Genomic DNA, 22709 nt, shown 5'->3' with positions numbered 1-22709 from the left:
CGCCCCGCGGCAGGCCCCGCCCCGCGTTTTCGGCCGCAGAGCCCGGCTGTGGAGCGCGTGGGGCAAGGGAGCCTTTTCCTGGGTACCTGCCCCCGGTGAAGGCAAACGCTGATGAAATGGTCATGTTGCCAACTTTTATTGCGGGCCGCCAATGAGCCAGGAACGTGCCGGGCATTTTGCTTGCCTTGCTTCCTCTCGTTTAGTTCTCACAGGAAGTCACAATCGTACCCATTGTACTGAAGGGAAAACTGAGGAGCAGAGAGGTTAAGGGACCGGTTCGGGGTCGCGCTGGCAGAGCTGAAACCTCTCCCCACCAAATGGTCTCCTCACTGAGCTTTTTTTTTTTTTGTCTTGTTGTTTGATTATGTTTTTATTGTGTGTGTGTTTTTAAGAGAAAGGAGGGAGAGGGAGAGAGAAACATCAATGTGAGAGAAAACATGGATAGGTTGCCTCCTCTACCAGCCGCGACCTGGGGATCTAATCAGCAACCTGGGCATGTGCTCTGACCTGGAATCCAACCAGCACCCTCTCCGTGCACAAGGTGACACCCAGCTGAGCCACACCGGACAGGACCCTCTCATCTCTCATTCTCTCTCTCTCTCTCTCTCTCTCTCTCTCTCTCTCTCTCTCTCCCTCCTATATGGACATTTATTGTTTGCTTAACAAGAAGTCTGGAGCTGGGAGTCCCATCCCAAGCAGGAAGGAAGGAATGCAGGAAGGGGGAAGGCTGTCTTCCTATAACAGTTTGGGAAGAAATTCTTTCCCAGAAGCACCCACCAGACTCTTCCATGTGTTTCATTGGCCAGACTAGGATGTTTTCCACTCCCCCCCCCCGCTTCCATATCCTGCTCTTGGACATTCTATTTATCGGGTTAGGACTGCCTCTAAGGACTTGGGGTTCCCATATTCCCTGACTGGTTTCAGCCAATGGGGATCCCAGCAGGAGGCTGGAGGGAGAGAAGACAATGATGGGAGGAGGGGGACAATTGCCCTGACTCCTCCATGGGCTTGACCTCAAGGTGGCTATGGACTTTGACCAAAGGTTATTGTTCCTCTTAAGTCCCCACTCTCCAACTCTCTGTCTTAAACCCCATCACTGTCTTCTTTTCAAAGTTGAGTGAAATCTGTTATAGGTGAATTATTTCAAAAATAATACTTTATATTAAGTAAATTGCACCAGGGTTATCAAATCTCTTGCATCAGAGGAGAAACTGATAGTCTGGCTGGCAGGGAAGGAATCTCAGGCTAAGTGTGCTGGGTGGTAGAGTTTACCCTTTTCTCTTCGTACCAACTAGGGAGTTATTCCTGCAATACATAGGAGAACAGTGTGATCCGGTGCAGAAATCTTATATCCCTAGTCATCTTGTCAGCTGCCACCCTTCATGCTTAATATTAAAGTGCTGTTGTTTTCTAAAGCTTTTAAAAATTATTTATGCTTCCTCAGCTCTGTAGCGCAGCATCATTCAACATCAGGCATAATGCCCCTAACAAATGGCACTTGGAAAAAATAGCAGGCATGTTTTGGTGACTCAGAGCTGATCAGGAATCTACTGAAATCTCATGTCTTCTATTTGTCAAGTTTTCTAATATGGCACCTCAAAGCTTTGGCTAAGGAGCGCTAAAGTATTTGGGAAATGAGATGGTGAAGGGTACAATGGCCTGTCTTCACATAGGAGGGTGGAGTGGAGAGCCATGGGAAACCTTGAATAGGATCAAACCTTCATATGCAATTATCTGTTCCATCTCTGTCTCTGACAAACTGAGTGACCTTGGGCTTCAGTTTCCTTATGTGTCAAATGGAGGAAATAACACATTTTTTTAGCTTCTCCAATCTCATAGTGTTGATGTAATGATCAAATGAGATAATGGCTGAGAAAGTACTTTGGAAAGACTATCAAAGTGAGATGATTTAAAATTGACATAGTATATCAAGCACTTACTAAATGCCTTGGGAGAGACACAAAGATAATATATGACCCAGTCCCAGACCTGAAGAAATTCAGAATGTAGTTGAGAAGGTAAGACATGCACATGGAAAGCAAATAATATAAAGCAGCAAAGGTGTCAAAAGAGCTGTTTAGATTATACATTCTAGAGAAGCTCAAATAAAGTACATATTTTTTCTTCTGCAGGAATGAATGGGAAAGACTATGAAATACATTTTTGTTTTACCTGGGCCTGAAAGGAGAGAAAATTTGGATCATTTACAATGGAGGAAACATCCCAGCAAGAGGAGGTAGAGAGAAGGAGTTCAAGCTGAAGTGCTGGACTGCATAGGCCAGTTCCACATAAGACTAGAAAGTTGAGTGGATAGACTGTCCTGGCAGTTAAAACTGAAGCAAAATACTGAAAAAGGATCTTATAATCAGACAACATCTGATGTCCATGAGCAAGAAAGTTGCAGGAGGCCCTAGAATTCATTCTCTTTCTTCCCATTCCTACTGCCCCCCTTCTTGTTCTGTTTTTTAAAAAACAAAACAAAAAACACACCCACACAGCTTTATTGAGATAGTTTGGCATACAAGTGTACAGTTTGTTATGTTTTGACATAACTATACATCTGTGAAACCATCACCACAATCCAGCCAGTGAACATATGCACCATCCCCTAAGTCCCTAAGTGTTTACTTTGCCTCATTGTAATTCCTCTCTCTGGCACTTCCAGCCACTAATCTGCTTTCTCTTACTATAGATTTGTTTGTATTTTTTGGAATTTTATGTAAATGGAATAAAAAATGTACTCTTGCCCTAGCCGGTTTGGCTTAGTGGATACAGCATCATTATGGATTGAAGAGTCCCAGGTTTGATTCTAGTCAAGGGCACATACCACGGTTTCAGGCTTGATCCTGGCCATGGTCGGGGCACATGTGGGAGGCAGCCAATCGATGTGTTTCTTTCATATTGATGTTTCTCTCTGTCTCTCCCCCTCTGTTCCACTCTCTCTAAAAATCAGTGGAAAAATATCCTTGGGTGAGGATTAAAAAAAACAAACCAAAAAAAAGTACTCTCTTTTGGCCTCTTTCATAGCATAATTAATTTTGAGAACCATGTTTGTTATTACTAGTATCAATAATTCATTTTTTTAGTTCATGTCTTTTTATTGCTGAGAAGTAGTACGAAGTCTTCTTTTAAAACCTTAATTTGTTTGGGTTTGTATTTAAGGAGGTGCTTTCTCCAAGACACCAGGTACCTATCTCAGTGCTTGGCGTACTGAGACACTTATTTGTTGAAAGAATGAATTTCTTGACAACTCCCACAGAGCTAATACCTTATATAGTTTTATTCGCTCTGGGGAATGCTTGGCCTTTATAGGCCCATCTCTTCATCAGTGTTGTTCCTCTCACCTTCTGCTATGTCATATGCAAAATTACAATCACTCCTTTTTTTTTCTGTTGCTAATCCTCCTGGGAGGATATTTTTTTCCATTGATTTTTAGAGAAGCTGGAGAGAGGCAGGAGGGAGGGAGGGGGGAGAGAGAGATGTGAGAGAGACATATCGATTGGTTGCCTTTCACACACACCCCGACCTGGGTCGAGGGTCGAACCTGCAACCCAGATACATGCCTTTGACTGGGAATTGACCCCCTCAACCCTCTGGTGTGCAGGCTGGTGCTCTAACCACTGAGAGCAATGCTGGCCAGGGCCAATCACCTGATTCTTAAATGTTCTTTAATGATAAAGCCAAGAACATGCTCAAGTATTCCTCAGCTAGACTCTGGTGGGGGATGGGGGTGTAGAAAGATAAATTAGGTATAACAGCTGCCCACAATCTAGCTCTATCTTCTTGAAACTATTCATGTGTATGTTTTTAACTTGAAAAATGTAAATGGGAACCTGAGAAAAAGTCTACTTAACCTTTCAGACTTGGACATTTCTCTGCTGCACTGTTTAGAATTACAGAGAAGAAGGGAGACCTGCTGTGACATTGCAGGGACTCCGTGTCCCACATTCTGGCCAGGAAACAAAATTATGCTCCAAAGATAAAGATTTCAGGTGAGTATTTAGTATTTGATAAGTATTCTACTTATCAAACTAATGGAAACTTTTAAGTAGAATATGTTTCACACTGAAAATGTGGGCTTAAATAACCAGTTTCAAAGGTAGGATGACGTTAAAATGGCCATTGGACTATGGAACCACACTTAAAAATAAGGCCATACCACTTTGAAACTATCTGAAGACAAGTAGCAGGAATATATTATGGTATTTTGGACCCAGAAACTAGTTTCAGGAATTAAAAATTTTACAGGCAGTCAAGAGATTTTAGAATTATTTTCAATGATGTTCACTAGAAAATGAAGGTATTCAGAGCCACAACTATTGATGATTAAGCTTGAAAATTTCATGCCCATTGTAAGTACATGATTTAAGGAGAAAACAAGTGGGTAAGAAATATGTAATCAACCTATGACATCAAATGAAAATTTTAGAACAAATGTTCATAATGTGCTATTTTTGCAATTGCCTAACCCTTCTAAGGGATTTCAAACCCAGCCCCTTGTGGCTTCAAGGGTTGCCTGTCTTGTTCATGGAAACTTGTTGTACAATCGGGAATAAGCCTGATTTTACTTTAAAACATTATTGTGAACTAGAATATAAACAAGGCTCAATAGGGAATTTTAGATCTCAAAGAAAAAGCTGAGAAATTTGGCTCCAAAAATTGAACAGATTGAAACAATTTTTACCAAAGGAATATGAGACAGTAAAGGAAATTGATTCAGAAGAAGACAACTAGTATCATTTTGAAAAGCTAGCTATGAAGCACAAGGTGTGCGGTTTCTTTTTTAAAAAATATATTTCTTTATTGATTTCAGAGAAGAAGGAAGAGGGAGAGAGAGATAGAAACATCAATGATGAGAGAGAATCATTGATCGGCTGCCTTCTGCATGCCCCCCACTGGGGATCGAGCCCACAGCCCAGGTATGTGCCCTTGGCTGGAATCGAACCTGGGACCCTTCAGTCCGAAGGCCAACACTCTATCCACTGAGCCAAAAATGGCTAGGGCAGCGGTTCTCAACCTGTGGGTCGTGACCCCTTTGGCGGTCGAACGACCCTTTCACAGGGGTCGCCTAAGACCATCCTGCATATCAGATATTTACATTACGGTTCGTAACAGTAGCAAAATTACAGTTATGAAGTAGCAACGAAAATAATTTTATGGTTGGGTCACAACATGAGGAACTGTATTTAAAGGGCCAGAAGGTTGAGAACCACTGGGCTAGGGCAAGGTATGCAGTTTCTGTTATAATGATTGAGTGTGCTACTGTCATGCTAAAACATGTATCAGGCTGATAAAAGTATTTCCCTGGCTTTTAAACTGTTGGTGACACTGTCTTATACTGAGTTATAGGTGAAAGAGATTTTCTCCTGTAAAAATTGTATCAGAACCAGTGAGAGAAACAGACCAACCAAAGGGCATTTGGAGTTTCATGCTTGGGAAAAACATATATTGTAAAATTTGAAACCTCTCCTATGATTAAGGTGCTAGGATAAAAAAGCAAAACCTTAAAGAAGTTAGCAATTTAGTATACTTCCTAGATTCCATTTACCAAAGAGAAATTTTGCTAAACTAACGTACAGTATGCAACCATGGTAGCTAAGTAGATGAAGTATTAAATCTGTGTTTCCCATGACTGGATTGCCTTATTTAAAAACAAACAAACAAAAAAACCACAAAACCACACACACCCAGCCCAGCTGGCAAGGCTCAGTGATTGAGTGTCGACCCATGAACCAGGAGGTCTTGGTTTGATTCTTGGTCAGGGCATATGCCTGGGTTTCGGCTCAATCCCCACTAGGGGGCATGCAGGAGGCTTTCTCTCCTATCTATGTTTCTATCTCTCTCTTCTCCCTCTCCCTACCTCTCTCTCTAAAAATTAATAAACACATATTTTAAAAAACACACACAGGCACAGGTAATTCTGAAATGGATGCTTTTCTCAGTCAGTTAATTTATTGGTACCTTCAAATGATTAATAATGAGAGGCTCTATGGATGGGGAGGCCATTAAGTTCATCCAAATCAAAGGTTACTGTCTCAGATGTCTGCGGGTATCAGGCAGGTAAGCAATTTGTGAAGCATACAGAAAAAGGAATGGTAGGGAGCGTGACAAACTAGGAGAGAATAAAGGAGCAGCCATCACCTGGTTCCAACCGATTGTTGCCGTGTGGGAATGGAAGTCCAGGGGCGACATATTTGATTATTAGAAAAAACACACTTAGAAATCCAGCTCTTCATATACAATATCCAGACTTTTATGTGAAATTTCCTGAGTGATCAATGCTGGCAACCAGTTATTTTATTTGTAATAATTATTACAGATGCAATACACATGTATTGTATAAAAATAGAAAATGTAGACTAACAGCAATAAAACATTTTCACCAGAGATTGCCTTAGGGCATATCCTTTCAGATATTTTTTAAATAAATATATAGACATATTATAAACAAAATATGATTATTCTGTATATATAGTTTTGGAACTAGCATTTTGTTCATGATTTTGAACTTTTCATTTTAGTAAATTTGCACCTTATCTAATCCCATCCATACTAAAAATTTCCCAATTGACCCCAGTTATCTTTTATAGCAACTTGTTTAAACCAATAGGGAATCCAGGACCGTGCATTATGTTGTTATCATATACCTTCAGTATCTCTAAGGTACTTACCTAGTAGTTTTGACTTTCATACAGCCCGGCCAGTGTGGCTCAGTGGTTGAGCGTCAACACATGAACCAGGAGGTCGCAGTTCGATTCCCAGTCAGGGCATATGGATGGACTGTGGGCTTGTTCCCCTGTGTGGGGCATGCAGGAGGCAGCCAATCGATGATTCTCTCATCATTATGTTTCTATCTCGCCCTCTCCCTTCCTCTCTCTGAAATCAGTAAAAACATATTTTTTAAAAATCGTACCGACTTGCTGAAGAGAGCTGGCCAGGTGCCCTGCAGAATGCCTCACCTTTTAGATTTGTCTAGTTGCTCCCTCCTAGTGTCCTTTAGTTTGTTTCTCCATCCCCAGTATTTCCTGTAAACGGCAAGTTACATCTAATAATTAATTCTTTTTGGGGGGTGGGGAATAGCTAGAATATATACCAGGTTGGGTTATCTATTTGCCTCTCACCAGAATTGGTCTACTGGTTAGTGTTACTAAGACCCATTCCAGAAAACAAGTGATAACAGTCTGATCCCTCCAACATACATTTTTGGCCTCAAGACTGTAAACTGATAGTGTTGCTTGGCACTATATGGATGTCCAGTTGTCCACCAACCATTTTACCTATGGTTTTAACATCAATTAATAATCTTTGCCAAATCAATACTTTTATTAAGTTCACAAAATGCTGTTTTTCAAATTCTATCACTCTTTTTATATTTATTAGCTGGTGTTTTTCTTCCAACTAGGGTACAAATTGGTTTCATAAAAAATAACTGCCAGTGGGCCAAACTCAATTAATTTGGGGGCAGGATCTAGTTATGGGCCTCCACTTTCTGATCTATAGTATAAGCCAGATAAAATCTCGCCCCTGTCATCTGTGCCCTGGAGCATTAGGTCTTCTGTTTCTCACACTCAATCACTTTGCACTTGTCGAAATATTGCTTGTAATCTTCTCAAGGCATTTTATGTACTTTTCTCCCTGGCTAGACTGTGACCTCCTCAAAGGCAGGGAGTCTCTTGCAATATATTTTCTTTGCTTCTCCTAATATGCTTTTTTTTTTTAATGGTTTTTAGAAGGAGAGAGAGAGAGAGAGAGAGAGAGAGAGAGAGAGAGAGAGAGAGATTGATTTGTTGTTCCACTTATTTATGCATTCATTGGTTGATTCTTGTATGTTCCCAGATTGGGGATTGGACCCAGCTTGGCATATCGGGACAACGCTCTAACTGAGCTACCTAGCCAGGTCCTTTCCTACTGTGCTTTACAGTTACTTTGGCCACCGCTAATTCTAATTAACAACAAAAAAGCACCAGTAAGAGCCAATGTTTTCATTATTGTTTCTTGTGTTCCTGGCTTTTCCACTAAAACGTTCCCTAAATATCTATCATAATGAAGTACTTATCACATTTACAGCTTACCTGTGCTGTGGAAATGAATACCTGTGATGGGCTGAGTGGGAAGAGGGAAAATAAGCTCTTTGTTGGTCTTCAGAAGTTAGAAGTCGTTTTCTAGATGTGACATTGGGTAAGTCATCGCTCAGAGTTTCTGGGATGTCTTTAAAATCACACCCAGATTGGCTCTAGGTCTCCAGGACACATGCATAAGCAGTACCTTTTAGTATCCCTCCTAACCCATTTCTCCCTGCTTGGAGAGCACCTTTGCTTCCTTCACAGTCAGCAGTATCCTATCTAAACTTAGGTGCAATAATACCCACAGTGGACAAAATTTTGCCTCTGATGACTCTCCTACCGTCAGTTAGACGGGTCTAATCTACACATTCCAGGAAGTTTGCTTATATTTCCAAGGTCAAACCTTAGTCTTTTACAAGTAGAGCCAAGTGTAGATATTCCAAGGGCCCTATCCAAGCAATTGTCACAGCAGAGGCCCAGTCTTAGGTCTTCTTGCTGCAGGGGAGGAGAGGATGGAGGGCTGAGATTGGCGGGACCCTTGTCCTTACAGTGGAACCTCACCATTAGGGTTCTGAATGACCCCAGGCCAGATCTGGGGTATGGGTCTTTCTAAAAAACAAAATGAAATAAAAATGTTTCCCCCAATCCTTTTATTTCAGGTCTAATAGTCTCCTTCCCCCTTTTATTCCCTCTGTACAGGTATAATATCAAGGACCAACCAATTGGCTTTATGTGCCTGGAATTAGCTCTTTCTCTAGAAATAAGTCAGACAGAGAAAGACAAATACCATATTTCACTTATATGTGGAATCTTAAGAACAAAATAAATGAACAAACAAAATAGAAACAAATTGTCCTCCTCCTTGGCTGAGGACAGTCGCCAGCCTGACTATAAATTTCCTAGTCTTGAGAGCTCCAGATGGTGAAAGGGGAAACATGGCTAAGGAGTAAGGCAGAGCGAGAACCACCACCAGCCTTATTCTTGATAAATCACACTCAGGCCTGTAACAAACAGGGCTAGCGAAAGCTAACACCCAACGCCTTCTGTGAAAGCCTGCATGAACCCTGTCCTGTGACTCTAAAGAGACACAAAACGGATCCATAATCCATTTTCTCCCTTCCCTCATTTTAGGCTTAGTGGCTGTTGATGAAAATCAGGTGGTGAGTTGCCAGTTTACCTGCTGATGTACCCTTGGCAGCACCCTATGAATCTCACTATCAACTGTAAATATTAGATAGAACTATTAAGGATGAGCAGCCTCCCAGTAAGTAGAAAGAAGGGAAACTCTTGCGATGCAGGGAACACTTTGGAGCCTGCCGGTAACCAGGGTGGCTGGGGCTGCTGTTCCCTGGGCCTGTCCTCATCAAATGTGAGCAGTTTTCCCTCAGGAAGGGGAGAGTAGCCACAGTGGCAAGAAGAGTCTTGGTGAGCATAGACCTAGATATGAGTCAGCCAGTCAGCAGCAGATGGAGGTCAAAATCAGAGTAAAGCACAAGGATCAGAATGACAGAGGAGACAAGACTCCCAAGAGTAAAGGCAGAACTGAAGAGATGGATATAAAGCTACACATACTTCTCCCATTTCCCAGGCCTGGAGCACCCTGCTGAGAAAATTTCCCAGTCACAGTCTTTGTATTCACTTATTTAATAATAATAGTTCAGAATCTCAGCTGTAGAACAAGTAATCTAGTATCAGAACATTTATCCCTCCAAAAAAGTGCGTTTCCCACCTCAGGCAGTCAGTGGTATGAATCTGAACTCTCTCACTCACATTCGCACCGAGGTCTCTTCTCTGCATTTCCCAGGTTGGCTGGCACAGTCATCTTAGAATAATCCCTAAATGTGAAATGTCTGTTCTCAGGAGTCATCATTTCCACTGTGAAATTCTAAGTGATAGAGAATGAAGACTAAGGATCCAAGATTAATTATCAGATTAATTTGCCTAAAACCAATTTACCTAGAGATAATTAGTCTAAAATAAATATTTATCAAATCTGCAGCATTTTCAAAAGAATCTAGCAGATTCACCCTTTCACTTTTTAATGATGTTGTCTGTATAAACTTGAATTGTTAGTCAATTGAATAAGCCACATGCCTGTTCATTTGCTTTGGATATATTGACATTTTAACAGCATGGGTGTAGAAGTTAGACCAAAACATAAAATCATATTGAGCTTCTTTATTTTTTTTCAGGGCATCTAATTTGTAAAGGAATATTGGATTAAGAAACACACAAAAAAATGATACACAAAATGTCTGTACCAATTATATTTATTGCTAGAAACTTTAAGCTTTTTTTAAAAAGTGTTTGAGAAGCAAATAACATAGAGATACCCATCAAGGTAGGAGGAAGCAATCTTATTTACAAAGTGCTGCAAATTTGATAAATTTATGTTGCTGGTAATTCAGAAGTACTCTTGGATGAATAGATATAAATCCTTGAAATACCCAAAGCATGACAAAAAAGAATAGAATACCTAAATGGCTAAAAAAATAAAAATAAAAAAATACCCAAAAGGGATTTTAGCCTTTGGCAGTGGTAGTAACTTTAAACACACAGGTTTTCAGTGAAACGGTTTTAAGAGATCTAGCTTTAGGTAAACGAATTTCAGCAAAACTGAACTAGAACCAAGTCAAAGTGTTCTGCCCCTGTGGCGCCCCAGAACCTCAGAGTTTGGGAGTTACAGTAGATGTAATCCTGGATCCCTCTGAAAGGTGGCAGCTCTAGAGTAGTGAGCTGCTGCTAGGGACCAGGTGCAAGAGTGACCTGAGAAGAAGGGAGTGAGTAGGTGTGTGTGAGAATATGCCCATGGGTGCCTATACTGGGCAGGAGGGCTCAATACACTTACACCTGGGGAGTGTGAATAGCTCGAAGCTTCATAAATGTCTCCCCCAGAAATTCCATACCCCAAGACCTGCTCATTACCACCTCCACCAGCTGAGGAGAAGTACAGGCACCCAGTTAGTCTTCCCAGGCTCACGTGAGTCCCTGAGAATCAGGCAATACAGGCAGCAGGCCCACCTGGAGCTGGTCTCTATTCCCAGCCTTGAGGTGAGCAGCTCTCTTAGTCCTTAGAGAGCAGGTGGCCAAGAAATAACTCATTTATAATGTCCACCTCTTCATCTAGATACAGAAATAAGATACTGTGGTGTGGTAAGAACCTGTTTGACCTCCTATCTGACCCCGTGTGTGGGGTACAATATAGTTAGGAGCTTCCATGATGTCTTCCCTTCCTATAATCCAGGACCACAGCATTTGCTGACTTACGCATAGACTTATACTGGAAATACAGACTAGAATGAGACCTTTACAGTGTGTGGGAGCCTGCCTGTGTGTGCTTAAGTATATGCGACAGCACAGGTTGCACATGTGGGAAGGAAGCCAGTCACCCCCACCATGGTAACTGGAAGGTTCCTCCTCCACAATCCATTTGGAATGTCATGATCTTTGGGTCTCTGGCCCTTGGGGCCCTCCCCAAAGGACTCTTCTGCCAGGCCTGCAGGTACATCCTTGCCTCAGCTGGCCTCAGGGGCCCACTGGCCAGAGGAATTTGTCAATGGTGGTGATGGCAGCAGCAGTGACCGCAGCTCAGATATAGTTGGCAGGGGGCTGTCGAGCGTTGAGCCGCTGCATGTGACAGCTGTGGCAGAGCAGGTGCCCGTCCAGAGGGAAACAGCAGCAGCCTTCTTCATCGCTCAGCTGCATCCGGCAGTCCTAGGGGAAAGGGACACCTAGTTCACCTCAGCCCAGGCACCTTGGACATTTAGGAGTCTGCCCTACTCAACACCAGACTTCTAATGACTAGAAGGAAAAAGGGTGGGTTGGAAGGGATGGACTCCCAGAAGAGAAACCTGAGAAAATACCTCAGCTGGACACCAGGTGTCGCTGCTATAGCAAAAATAATGAGACAGGCTCCCATTTCCAGTGGATACCAGGAGACCCTATTCAGAAAGGACTAAACAAGGAGGGCCAGAGAGAGTGGCTGGAGGATGAGATAGATTGGAGTTAGGTCAAATCACTTTCCTAGAGTTCAGGGTCTATACTTTCCTATAGTCAAGTCTAGGGCTTGACTCTTGCCTGGGCCCCATTCCAATTTTTTAGGAGTCCTGGCCCCCAACACTCACCTCACAGTGATAGCACTCGAAGTGATAATCTCGGTCCATGGATATCACCCTCACAATGTCCTCACAGCCCTGAAAGAATGCAGACCCCCATGGAGATGAGAGCCGTTTGACAGCCCAACTTCACCCTCCCCTGCACGGGCCCCTGCCACCCCAATGGGAAGGTCACACAAAGGCCCCCAGAGCCTCTCTGCAATCATCTGTAGCTTTCCGGTGGGCTTTGCAAATCCTCCTGGAACTTCCCCTCCCTTTCCTTGTCTCCAGGGCGTGGCCTTACGGATCTCTACCAGCTGTAGGGGAAGCGGAGGGAAGGAAAAGGGGCAGGCGGCATAAATAAAGGAGGTTAAGCTGGGGGCAGGAGGTCCAATAGCGCTCATTTGCTTTGGCTAAGCACAACCTCAGCACACACGGGATAAATCATTTCCAACCTTTTCCTACTGGCCCTGAGGATTTCCCCCCACCTTTTCCCAGCCTCTACACTGGCCTCTGGTGACCTTGACCTCAAAGAAAGTCTGCCTCCCTGGACTGGGAGAGAAGAGACAGAGCCTGGGCCCAGTGCGGCTGTCAGACATGTCCAGGCCCGGATGTTAGGGTCAGGGTGGTAACCCTGAGAGCAGAGTCACACGGGAATCTTCACAGAGTACATTCCTCAGCACCACAGCATCCCAAGGGAGTCCAGGCCGCACGTTCCCATCCCTTCCCCAGAGGCAGCAGCACTGGCTGCCCTGCAGGAGAACCCAGACATACTGACCTCTGAGGGGAGGATGGGTTGGTTGCAAGCCGCACATTTAGGAGCATAATTTCTGAAAGAGAGAGGGCAGAGATGAGCTGAGATTCGGAAATCCTGAGCCCAGTTCCACACCATACCGCAAGGGGTGGACTCACTTGTGGTAGTCGGTGACACAGTACACCTGGTTGGAGAAGTCTACTGTGAAGGGGATGCCATCCAGGCACTTGTTGCACACGATGCATCGGAAGCAGCCTGGGTGATAGGACTTTCCCATTGCCTGTAGGATCTGGCTCGTGGAGTGGGAAGAGAATCAGTCTCCCTCCAGTCCCACCTTCCCAGCTACCCATGATGTTCCCTGCTCTCACAAAACTCACCCAACCCCCTGCTATCCTTCCAGAACAATGCTATAGAATCTGAGGGGACCAAGGAGTCTTAAAGTGGAGGCATAGCCCTGGCTGGTGTGGCTCAGTTGGTTGGGCATTGTGCCATGCACTGGAAGGTTGCCTGTTTGATTCCCAGTTAGGGCAAATGCCTGGGTTGTAGGCTTGATCCTTTGTGGAGGGAGTGCAGGAGGCAGTAGATTGATGTTTTTCTCTCCCTTCCTCTCTCTCTCAAAATCAATTTTTTAAAAAGTGGAGGCAGAAACCCTGAAAAAGGCTTTAGAGAGCTAATGGTTCTCAGCCCTGGCTGCAGAAGGATCATCCAGGGAGCTTTTAATATTTTTATTTTTAAAATCCTCACCTGAAGACATGCTTTTATTGATTTTCAAGTGCGAGGAAGCGAAAGAGAGAAAAACACCTATCAGTTGTCTCCTGCACACACTTTGTCTGACCAGGGATTGAACCTGAAACCTAGGTATGTGCCCTGACCAGGAATCGAACCAGTCGCATATTGGTGTATGGGATGATGCTCCAACCAACTGAGCCACACCGGCTGGGACACCCAGGGAGCTTTTAAAGACCAGCAAAGCCAGGGCCCCACCCCAGGATTTTATCCAGACGTATTCATCAGTGTCTGGTGAGGACCCAGGCTTTGGCATTTTTCTTTGCTTCTTCTCAGGTGATCTGCTAGGCTGCCAGGGCTGAAAACCACTGATCTAATCCAATCCCCCTTTCTTATAGAAAAGAAAACTGAGTTCCAGCTGATCCTAGCTAGTAGCAGAAAGGGGATTAAAACCCAGAACCCCATAGTCCTAGCTCAGGTGGAGGGCCAGGCTGTGCCTGCAGAATTAGGGAGGGGCCAGATCACACAGGTCTAGGGATGGCAGGATTAGGTGTCAGGACTTGATGTCAGAGGCAGAGAAGCCACTCTCAACAGTTGCTCTGGGAAGGAATGGATGAAAGTGATTCATCTGGTGATAGGTGTGTCCCCCCCCAACCCCCTTCTCAGTATCCATTTAGTCCCTGATTCCACCCCTCAGCCTCACTCAGAGTCTCTGCTGAAGACATTTGCTTACCTTTTCCAAAATCAAGTGACCACAAACACAGCATTTCTCAGCTGCCTCCTGAAACCCTGAAAACTAGAGACCAAGGGAGGATATTATAAACTGAGAATGACCTGATGGATGGAACTCCAATGAGCCACCAAAAAGGGTGTCCCAGTGTGGGAGCCAATTCTAAGCCCAGGGGATCCCTCTCACTCACCAGATAATCTTCCTCACAGTACACAGAGCCGTTGACGCTGTAGAAAGCCTTGCAGCGCAAAGTTCGCCCTGGAAGCAGCAGAGAAGGGGCTGGAGCCTGTTCTGGTGCCCAGGACAGGGCTTCCCCGCTTACTGCTCTCCACTGTGGTGTGTTAAACCTGGACTTTAGTGCTTATCTCCTCCCTCCACACAAAAATCCCATCTGATTCCTGCCAATCTCCCCTCTCCTCTGCCCACTGCTCCTCCAGCTCCTGCCTCAACAGTTTTCTGTAACTCTGTCTCAAATGAGTGCCTTCCTCCCCAGTGCATGGGGAGCCACCAGGGGAAGCAAAGCCAACCATAGGCTGGAGTGCATGGTCAAAGGAGCTCCGAAAGCCCTAGCTGGTTAGAGTGTCAGCTCTCAGACTGAAGGGTCATGGGTTCAATTCCAGTCAAGGGCATGTACCTCAGTTGCAGGCTCGATCCCCAGCCCCGGTCTGGGTGTGCGGGAGGCAGCCAATTGATGTGTCTCTCTCACATCCACGTTCCTCTCTCTTTGTCTCTCCCCCTCTCTTCCACTCTTTCTAAAATTAATGGGGAAAAAAAAATCCTCAGGTGAGGATTAACAACAACAAAAGGAGCTCTGAAAAAGGTGGTGTACAATGTGCATGGAGTTGATCACATTGTCACAGGCCTGGCCCTCTGGGACCTTTCAACCCAGGAGCCTCCTTGTTGAGCAGAGCTCTCCTGTTCTCCTAGCCTTGTTTGTCTCCCTCCAGGGACAGGCTCCACGGAGGCCAGCAGGCCAGGACTTATCGGAGTTACTGCTGAGGACAAAGTGCTGCGCTAGGCTTTACCCCAAGCTTACAGGAACCCAAGCTTACAGGAACCCAGTCTCCCGGGTCAGAGGCAGCTCAGGATGTCCTATGAGCAGACAAGGCAGGACCATTCCCCGTGTAACTAACACCTAGGAACTCCTCCAGGGCATCTAAATGGTCAGGAATGGGGAGAAGTGAGACCATGGCGGAGAATGAGCAATTTTCCCACCTTTGCCCTCTTCTCATCAAAATCTCCACTTCTAGCTCTGCCCAGAGGCTTAGAAAAGCTGACTTAGAAACTCATGAGACACAGGGGAGTAGAGAGGAAAAGAGACTTACCCAGAAGGGGTGCCATAAACAGAAGGACAGACAGACAGATGAACCTAAAGAGAACCAGGCAGAGGCTGGGGGGTGGAGGAGTGAGAGAAAAGCTGAGTGCTGGAGTCAGACAGGCAGAGATAGGAGATTAAAGGGTTAGCAAAGGAAGCAGAGTGGGTAAGCAGTGGGGAGGAGGTAATGAGGGCCGTGAGGGAAGGGCTGGGGAGTTAAGGCCACTGGGAGCAGGTCCCCTCCCCCCTTGCCTTGGGCCTCCTGAGCTAACAGCGGGCATTCCTGGAGCATGATGTCATCAGCTTGGCATGGCCCGGTGGCCTGCACTCTGGCGAGGTGGCTGAACTCTGACCAGCCAAGAGAAAACCCCCCTCTCTGCCCCCGACAGTTCCCCACTCCCTCAGCCCACCCCCGCCTTTCCTACATTCCAGTCTTTCACTGTCGCCCTAGGCAACTTGGCTGCCCAAGACCAAACCCTAGGGAGGAGAGGCTGGAGGGTCAGGCAGGAGTCCAGGCTGGGCAAGCAGGGAGGCAGACAAGGAAGGAAGAGAGAGGCTGAACAGAGGGAAGATGACTCCAGAAAGCAGACCCAGCATGGGAGTGAGAGAGCCAGGTAGGGCACAGAGAAGGGAAGCAAGAGAGAAGGTGGGGCAGCAATGGAGGTCCAGACACATGGTGGGGACAGCTGCTCTGTGAGCAAATGAAGAGGCCCAAGTTCTGCTCCTGCTTCCCTAGGCACTTGTGACTGTGTATGTGTGTGGGGAGTGCTTGAGGCCTCGGGCCCTGGTCCAGATCTGGGGGCAGCACTCACCACAGGAGCAGCAGACAAAGCACTGGGTGTGGTAGAGGCTGTCCAGGGCCTGGCAGGCGTTGCTTTGCCCGTAGATGCCTTTGTTGCACTTGATACAGGTGCCTGAGGGGAGAGATGTTGTCAGCATCACATCCTACTCCCCCTGCTCAAAACCTGGGATTCCCGGTCTTTCCTGATTGTGCCAAGTACCACAAGTCAGAGCCTCCCTTTGATGGGCTCCCTTCTGGGAAAAGAGGATAATAAGAAATGGAATGAAGCAAGGTCTTGGCTGAGTGGACCCATTTTTATTTATTGATTAATCAACAGATATTTATTTTCTGAACATCTATTTTGTGCCTAACAAAAATATTGTGCTCAATACTGTGGAAAACTGGAGGCATGTCAAAGATATGGTCCCTGGCCTTCAAATGCTTACTTTCTACTGGGGAGAAAAGACTAAACAGGCAAAGTATGATCCGTGTTGCACTGTGGGGGACAAATAGAGATGGCAGTGCCCAGTGGCAGACTCAAAAACACTCCCTCGGGAAAGAAGGCCGGGCCTAGAAAGCCTCTCTGGGACCTGTTTCTCCGTCTGTAAAATGAGCTGGTGTTCTGCTCCGGAAGGACTTCTCCCTGCTCCATACCTCCAGGCTTCCAAGGATGGAAAAAGAAGGAACTGGCTCAGCAGTGGGACCTGTGCAGAGGGGACCCTGTGAGCATGACTCCTGGGGGAGGCGGCTGCTGAGAATGCAGGGTGTGTTCCCAGGAGGGCTGCACAGGAAGAGGGGGATGGGTGATAGAACCCCTAAGGTCTCTCAGTCATCTTCCTTCATGGGAGGGTCAGAGCTGAACTACTCCCCGCCACCCCCCCACAAACGCATACACCTGGCCCCGGCACCCGCCTTTCCTGGGTGTGTCCTTTCCTCCCTCCACTCCCCAATTCCAGGCCCATGAGTGAAGCTGAGGGCCTGTCTTTGGGGAGCAGATCCCAACGGGCCTGCCTCACCCCGCCCCACCTCTCCCCCTCGGCACTCTGCCACACTCCTTGCCTGTTGGGGCCCATCCCAGTCTTTGCCCAGAGGCTTGGGAGCCCGTGCAGCAGCTGCAGCAACTGATGGGCCCAGGCCTGTCCTGCTCCCACCCTCTGGCAGCTGGGCAAAGCTGTAGCCAAGGAAGAGGGCCCCTACTAAGGACAGGAGCAGGAGGGTACAGTTAGGCTGGGGGTTCTTGCAGAGGAGCCTACCTGCCCACAGGGAGAAGAGGCCCCTCCCTCTGGGGTCAAAATGTGGCCTCCCCATTGGCGTGAAGATCTGCCCCAAGATCGCCCCGCCAGGAGGCCCGGCCAAAGCCATTTCTTTGGGACATTATGGGAAGATAAGAGCAAACTGCTCAGGCATGTCCGCCTCACCTCCTCTAACCCAGATATCCAAACCTAGGTTCTTCTTGTCATTTTATTGCACTTTATCTGAATTCATTTTTCCTTTTGGCTCTGATGGTTTAGCCAACGAGACCTCTTTCCATCCAACACCCATTTCTCCTGGGCCTCGAAAGAAAATTGCAAGAAGCATCCTGTCACTTAGTCTCCCTTGACCAAAGCTTCTGCTATGGGCTTTCCTCTCGAAGGGCAGAGGGGAAAGGATGGGGGCGATTGAGTTGGACCAGGCAGGCCCCTTCCAGTCTGCAGCCCTACCACCTCTGTACCTCCTCTGCAACGCCCCCCCCCCCCCCCCCCGCCTCCCTGGGTGGGGGTCCCCCCCCATTCACATTTCTAGCCATAAAGGGCCAAAACAGGACATGGGTGGGGAGAAAGGGAAATGCGGAAAACTGAAGAGGCCCATAGCCCTGGGGGGTGGCCCTCCACTTCCTCCTTGCCCTCCTCTCCCAATCAGAATAATATTGATATAGTGAAGCGGAGCCTGTAGGGCTTGGCTAAAAAGGATTTCAAGACCCCCATATCCCCCCATAGCTGAGACATAAAATCCACACTCCCTAAAAGATAACCACCTGGGGGGCAGGGGGAGACAGCGACCAGGCTTTCCTTTAACAGAAACAGAAAAAAAAGGAGGCTATCTCCTGGGCCGAAATCTGAGCATGTTTGGGGCCAAACTGAAAAGCCCGGGGGACTCTCGGCTGGTCCACAGGGTACCCCTCCGGGGGAGGGGGGAACCAGCGGCTATGCCCTCTGTCTCTGACTTCCGGATGGGGAGAACCACCACAGGTCTCTGTTTAAAACTCCGGCCTGCACCCAGCTGTCAGGATGTTGGCGGCAAACAAAAGGGCCCTTTATCTAACCCTGGTGCTTATCCTTCTCTCTGGCGGTGTCTTTGTGTCCGAAGTCGTCCCCCGCCCCCTACCTTACCCTTATTATTCGTTCTGGTGGGCCCGGCGCCGCCAGCCCCGCCCGCGGGCACCTGGAACTCGGGGACAGGAGCCGGCACGCACGCGGCCCGCCCGCCCCGTCCTCCCCCCGCGAATTCCCCAAATTCCTGCGGGCGGAGCCTGGGCCCGCGTGGGGGCTCAGCGCGCAGAAGCCTGCAGGGGCACCGCCACCGGGGGCGGGGGGGGCGAGGGGGATGCTCTCACTGTCCCCGGGTCCACCCCCGGAGAGGCCTGCTACCGCGGAAAAAACCGAGGTTCTAAAGCTTGGGGAACGAGGGAACCAGGGGGTTAGGATTCAGCAGGAGAGGTGTCCCCGTCCGTTTGAAACCCATTAGGAAGGGGAAGTCCCTCCGGCCTCTCTGCCAGCCCCGCGTCTCCGCCTCCGACCACCCGGGCCGGCAACGGGGGCCGTCGGGTCGGTGAGGCACAGGCAGCGCGGGGTCCCTGCCCGCCCCGCACCGCTCATCTCACTCACCGAAGTAGTCCTCTCTGGCCTCGGCTTCCCGCAGTCGGGGCCGGGCGGCCTCCGGGACGAACGGACCCGGTGGCTCCTCGAGACCAGACGGCTCCATCCCCGAGGGCTCCCCGCGGGCACCGATCTCGCGTCCACCTGTGCCCGCCGTCAAGCGCAGCAACGCTGTGAGCTCCTCCTGGTACCGGGCGGCCGCCGCGCAGTCCCCGTAGCCGGTCACCGAATGTCGTCCGGCTTGCGCCCCTCGTCTCTCCAGGGGCCCCGCCGCTCCCACTCCAGACCCGGCTAGAGACCCAGGGCTGCCCAGGGCCGGGGGGTACGAGTGGCGGCTTTCCTGGCAGCCGAACCCCGGGGGCCGGTGAGCGCAAAGTCGGTCTAGGGCGGCGTGGAGCTCGGGATAAGCGGACGGCACCCCTCCGGGGAAATAGCCCGCCGGAGCCCCGGCCAGAGGCGGGCCGAACAGGCACGGCCCGACGGGCAGGGGGCTGCCGTGGCGCTGGTCGTAGCCCATGCTGATGCCGCTGGTGCGATTGCTGCAGGGTCGGCTCCCTCCGGCCCCGCAGCCCCCGCCCCGTCCAGCAGCAGGCTGCCCAGGGGGCTTGACGGCTTGCTCGCGTCGCTGGCGGAGCTACTGGCGAAACTGGAGCGGGGGCTGAGGGCTGGGGCCGTGGTCTCTAACCGAAAGTCTGGGGTCAGTGACTGAGGTAGCGGCAAGGCCCGGGTGGGAGCCGGCCCCCCGGGAAAGGAGCCCTCGTAGCGCTGCGCCTCAAAGGAGCCGCGCGGGTTGCGCTCGGCGTCCAGGGGTCCTTGCTCCCGGGCTGGATCCAGCGGCTCATCCCCAGGTCCCCCGGTAGCTCCACGGGGCCCTGATTTCCTCGGTCCCCCCGACCCACTCAGGCGCCCTTTGCCCGGCCCGGGGGTCCCATCAGACCGGCTAGATTCACCCTTTCTGCGGCCGAACTTAGCGCTGCCCGAGTCCGAGAGTCTTAACTTCTCAAACAGGCGACTGGCTTTCTCTCCCAACCGCTCCATGCCCTCGGGCCTGGGGCCTCCAGCCCCCTCCCCGCCCCGCACCCAGGAGCCTCTCGGCCCCCGCTTCTCTTTGCCTGCGGCCGGGCTCCGGTTCCCCGGGGGCACGGAGTAGGCACCAGGGTCTAGCGGGCGGCCCCGATGCCCGGCGCCAGGAATCCCCCAGCATCCCCCGGCAGGAGGGGCTGCGGACCCCCGCGCATCAGGGGCTGAGCAGGCTGGGAGGGCCTACGGCTGTCGCGTCCGCAGGTCTATCTGTCCACGCGTCGACTTGCCCGGCCGCCCCGCTGCTCCCGGCCCCCGCCCCCCTCGCTCTCACACTCAGCACGGACGGAACTTCTCTCCCAAACTTTTGTCTGCCTGGCCGGATCTACTTTCCGGGAGGGGCGGAGCACCGAGCGAAGGAGAAACGGGGGTGTCTGCGCAGGGATCTCTGCTGCGCGGCATGGGGCGGTGGGAGCTGGTAGTCACTGTCCTGGAGGTGGAGATTCGCCGCCAGGAGAGGAGAGGAGGGCAAGTTCGGGCAGTTGCTCCTGCATCACTCGATGACTGGGACAGGGAAAAGTTGGGGTGGGACTCTTTGTTTGCAGTTGGAATGCGCGGAGGGGCACGGTGGAATGTCCTGGTCTAGAACGGGGCGACGCGAGGCATGCTCTGTGCAAACACCACTTTGTTCCTAGTGTGGGGACTGGGAGAGATGAAGAGAGACTGATTGAGACAGGGAGGGATCCGTAAAGAGGAAGACAGGGAAAAAGAAGAAAGGTAGGTACATACAGAGTTTCAGAGACGCCGCCGTAGTGTCCAGAAAGGCGAGGAAGCCCATGGAGAGAGGTGGTGGAAGACAGGTAGCGAAAGGAAAGGGAGCAAAGGAGGTTGAGGGTGGTGCAGAGACCGAAGGATGAATAGACTAAGAAAAAGACAAATTTGTGCAAGTTCAGAGAGAATGAGAGATAAAGAGATAAACTGTAATAAAAAGACACCACTTCCTGAACCCAAAGCTCTGTTTAAGAAGGGAAGGAACTTTAGTGTCTATGTAAAAGGAGGAAAAGGTTTGGAACTAATCTCAAACTTCAGATTAGGACAGATAGACAGACACCCCCTGGTGTTGGGAAATGAAATTTTTTAGCAAATATTTCAGGTGACTATGGGATAGAAGGTCTGGTTTTAGGGCTAGCGAATGCCCCCTCGCCCCCCCACCCCCCTTTGGTTGGCCCACAGGAGATTGGCGATAAAGAGTAAGTATTAAGAGGAAGAAAAGCAATGTCATTTAAAGGAGTTAGCAAGTGAAAATGATCAGGGTGGAAAAGAAAAAGAGGCTGATATTGGCCATACTAGAAGGATCAAGAATAAGAAAAAGAAGAAACCATGGTTGAAGCTAAACATATCCAGTTAAATACCCATCAACCGATTTTGCCCAGACTAACACATCAGGGGCAAGGGATGGAGGAAGTAAATGGAGAAGGAAAATGACTCCTTTGTATTTAGATAGAAAACGAATCATGCAAACAAATCATGCATATTATTTTTGTCTCAACATTTTGAACACCTTTTATAATCTTAGTGTAGCCTTAGGGAATGGGAAAGAAAAGGGGGTTAATATCTTTGGGGAAATTAATTTGGTACAAACTATTTGGCTTCTTTGTCCTAGCTGCATTGTTTCCCTGACCTCATCTCTCCTGAGAATCAGCTTCTCTGTTTGCCTGGTCAGGCTTACAGCTTTTCTCTGATCCAGAAGAGAGTTTACTATCAGACTGGAAGCAAGGAGGACTGAAAGCATTAGTAATAGAGGGGAGCTATCAGATTGCATCCAGAACTTGCTGTGAGCGACATCTTCAGAATTAACCATACGCCTCTCCTTTCCTGTCTCCAAATGGGGAAGGAGAACCTGAATTCTTCCTCCCAGTTATTTACACCCAAAATACCTGAACAGCCTCTAATATTTGGAAGCTTTGCTCCTTTGGGGTGAGGATGAGAGAGTAAATCTTATGGAAGGTTGAAAAGCCATTAAAGGAGGCCCTCCCAGGAGTTGGTGGTGGCAGCAGTGAGCACAGTTGGAATCAACGACCTGCATTTTCAGGGGATCATAGGAAGGGGGCGAGAGGTACACTGAGATGGCATGCTCCCATAGGGCTCACAACCTCAGGGTAACCAGTCATTAGTTTAAACTGGAGTCAGGAGCTCCACAGGCCCTATTTTCCATCCCAAAGACTTTAATTAAGGTCTATATATACACAAATGACTGCCAAATCCGTATCTCTAGCCCAGACTTTCTTGGATTTAAAAAATCTGAGTACGAGCATCTACTTGGTTATCTCAAAGGCATACAGCACCCTAAACTGACCCCACCTTCCCTGCG

The 22709-nt window shown here is 48.5% G+C and overlaps 2 protein-coding genes across 2 annotated transcripts in view; both read right to left on the bottom strand.

Moving 5' to 3' along the window:
• The window catches only part of HAUS4 (HAUS augmin like complex subunit 4), a 15901-nt gene extending 8696 nt beyond the window's left edge, over positions 1-7205 (bottom strand). Inside the window, exon 1 of the mRNA XM_023763690.1 lies at positions 6672-7205. The gene's annotated coding sequence lies outside the window, so the exon portion shown is untranslated. The remainder of the gene's footprint in view (positions 1-6671) is intronic.
• Positions 7206-9691: 2486 nt separating this feature from the next.
• On the bottom strand, positions 9692-20893 carry AJUBA (ajuba LIM protein). The gene is given in 9 exon segments (XM_006100071.3): positions 9692-11777; positions 12188-12256; positions 12936-12987; positions 13070-13200; positions 14371-14433; positions 14558-14625; positions 16495-16596; positions 19328-19885; positions 19888-20893. Coding segments are annotated over 9 exon segments (1638 nt in total). The 5' UTR covers positions 20357-20893; the 3' UTR covers positions 9692-11651.
• Between the last annotated feature and the right edge of the window lie 1816 nt (positions 20894-22709).

This window comes from Myotis lucifugus, unplaced genomic scaffold, assembly GCF_000147115.1.
Source record: "Myotis lucifugus unplaced genomic scaffold, Myoluc2.0 scaffold_297, whole genome shotgun sequence".
NCBI lineage: Eukaryota > Metazoa > Chordata > Mammalia > Chiroptera > Vespertilionidae > Myotis > Myotis lucifugus.
Note: the sequence above shows the minus strand (reverse complement) of the source record. Positions and strands in the feature narration are given on the sequence as shown.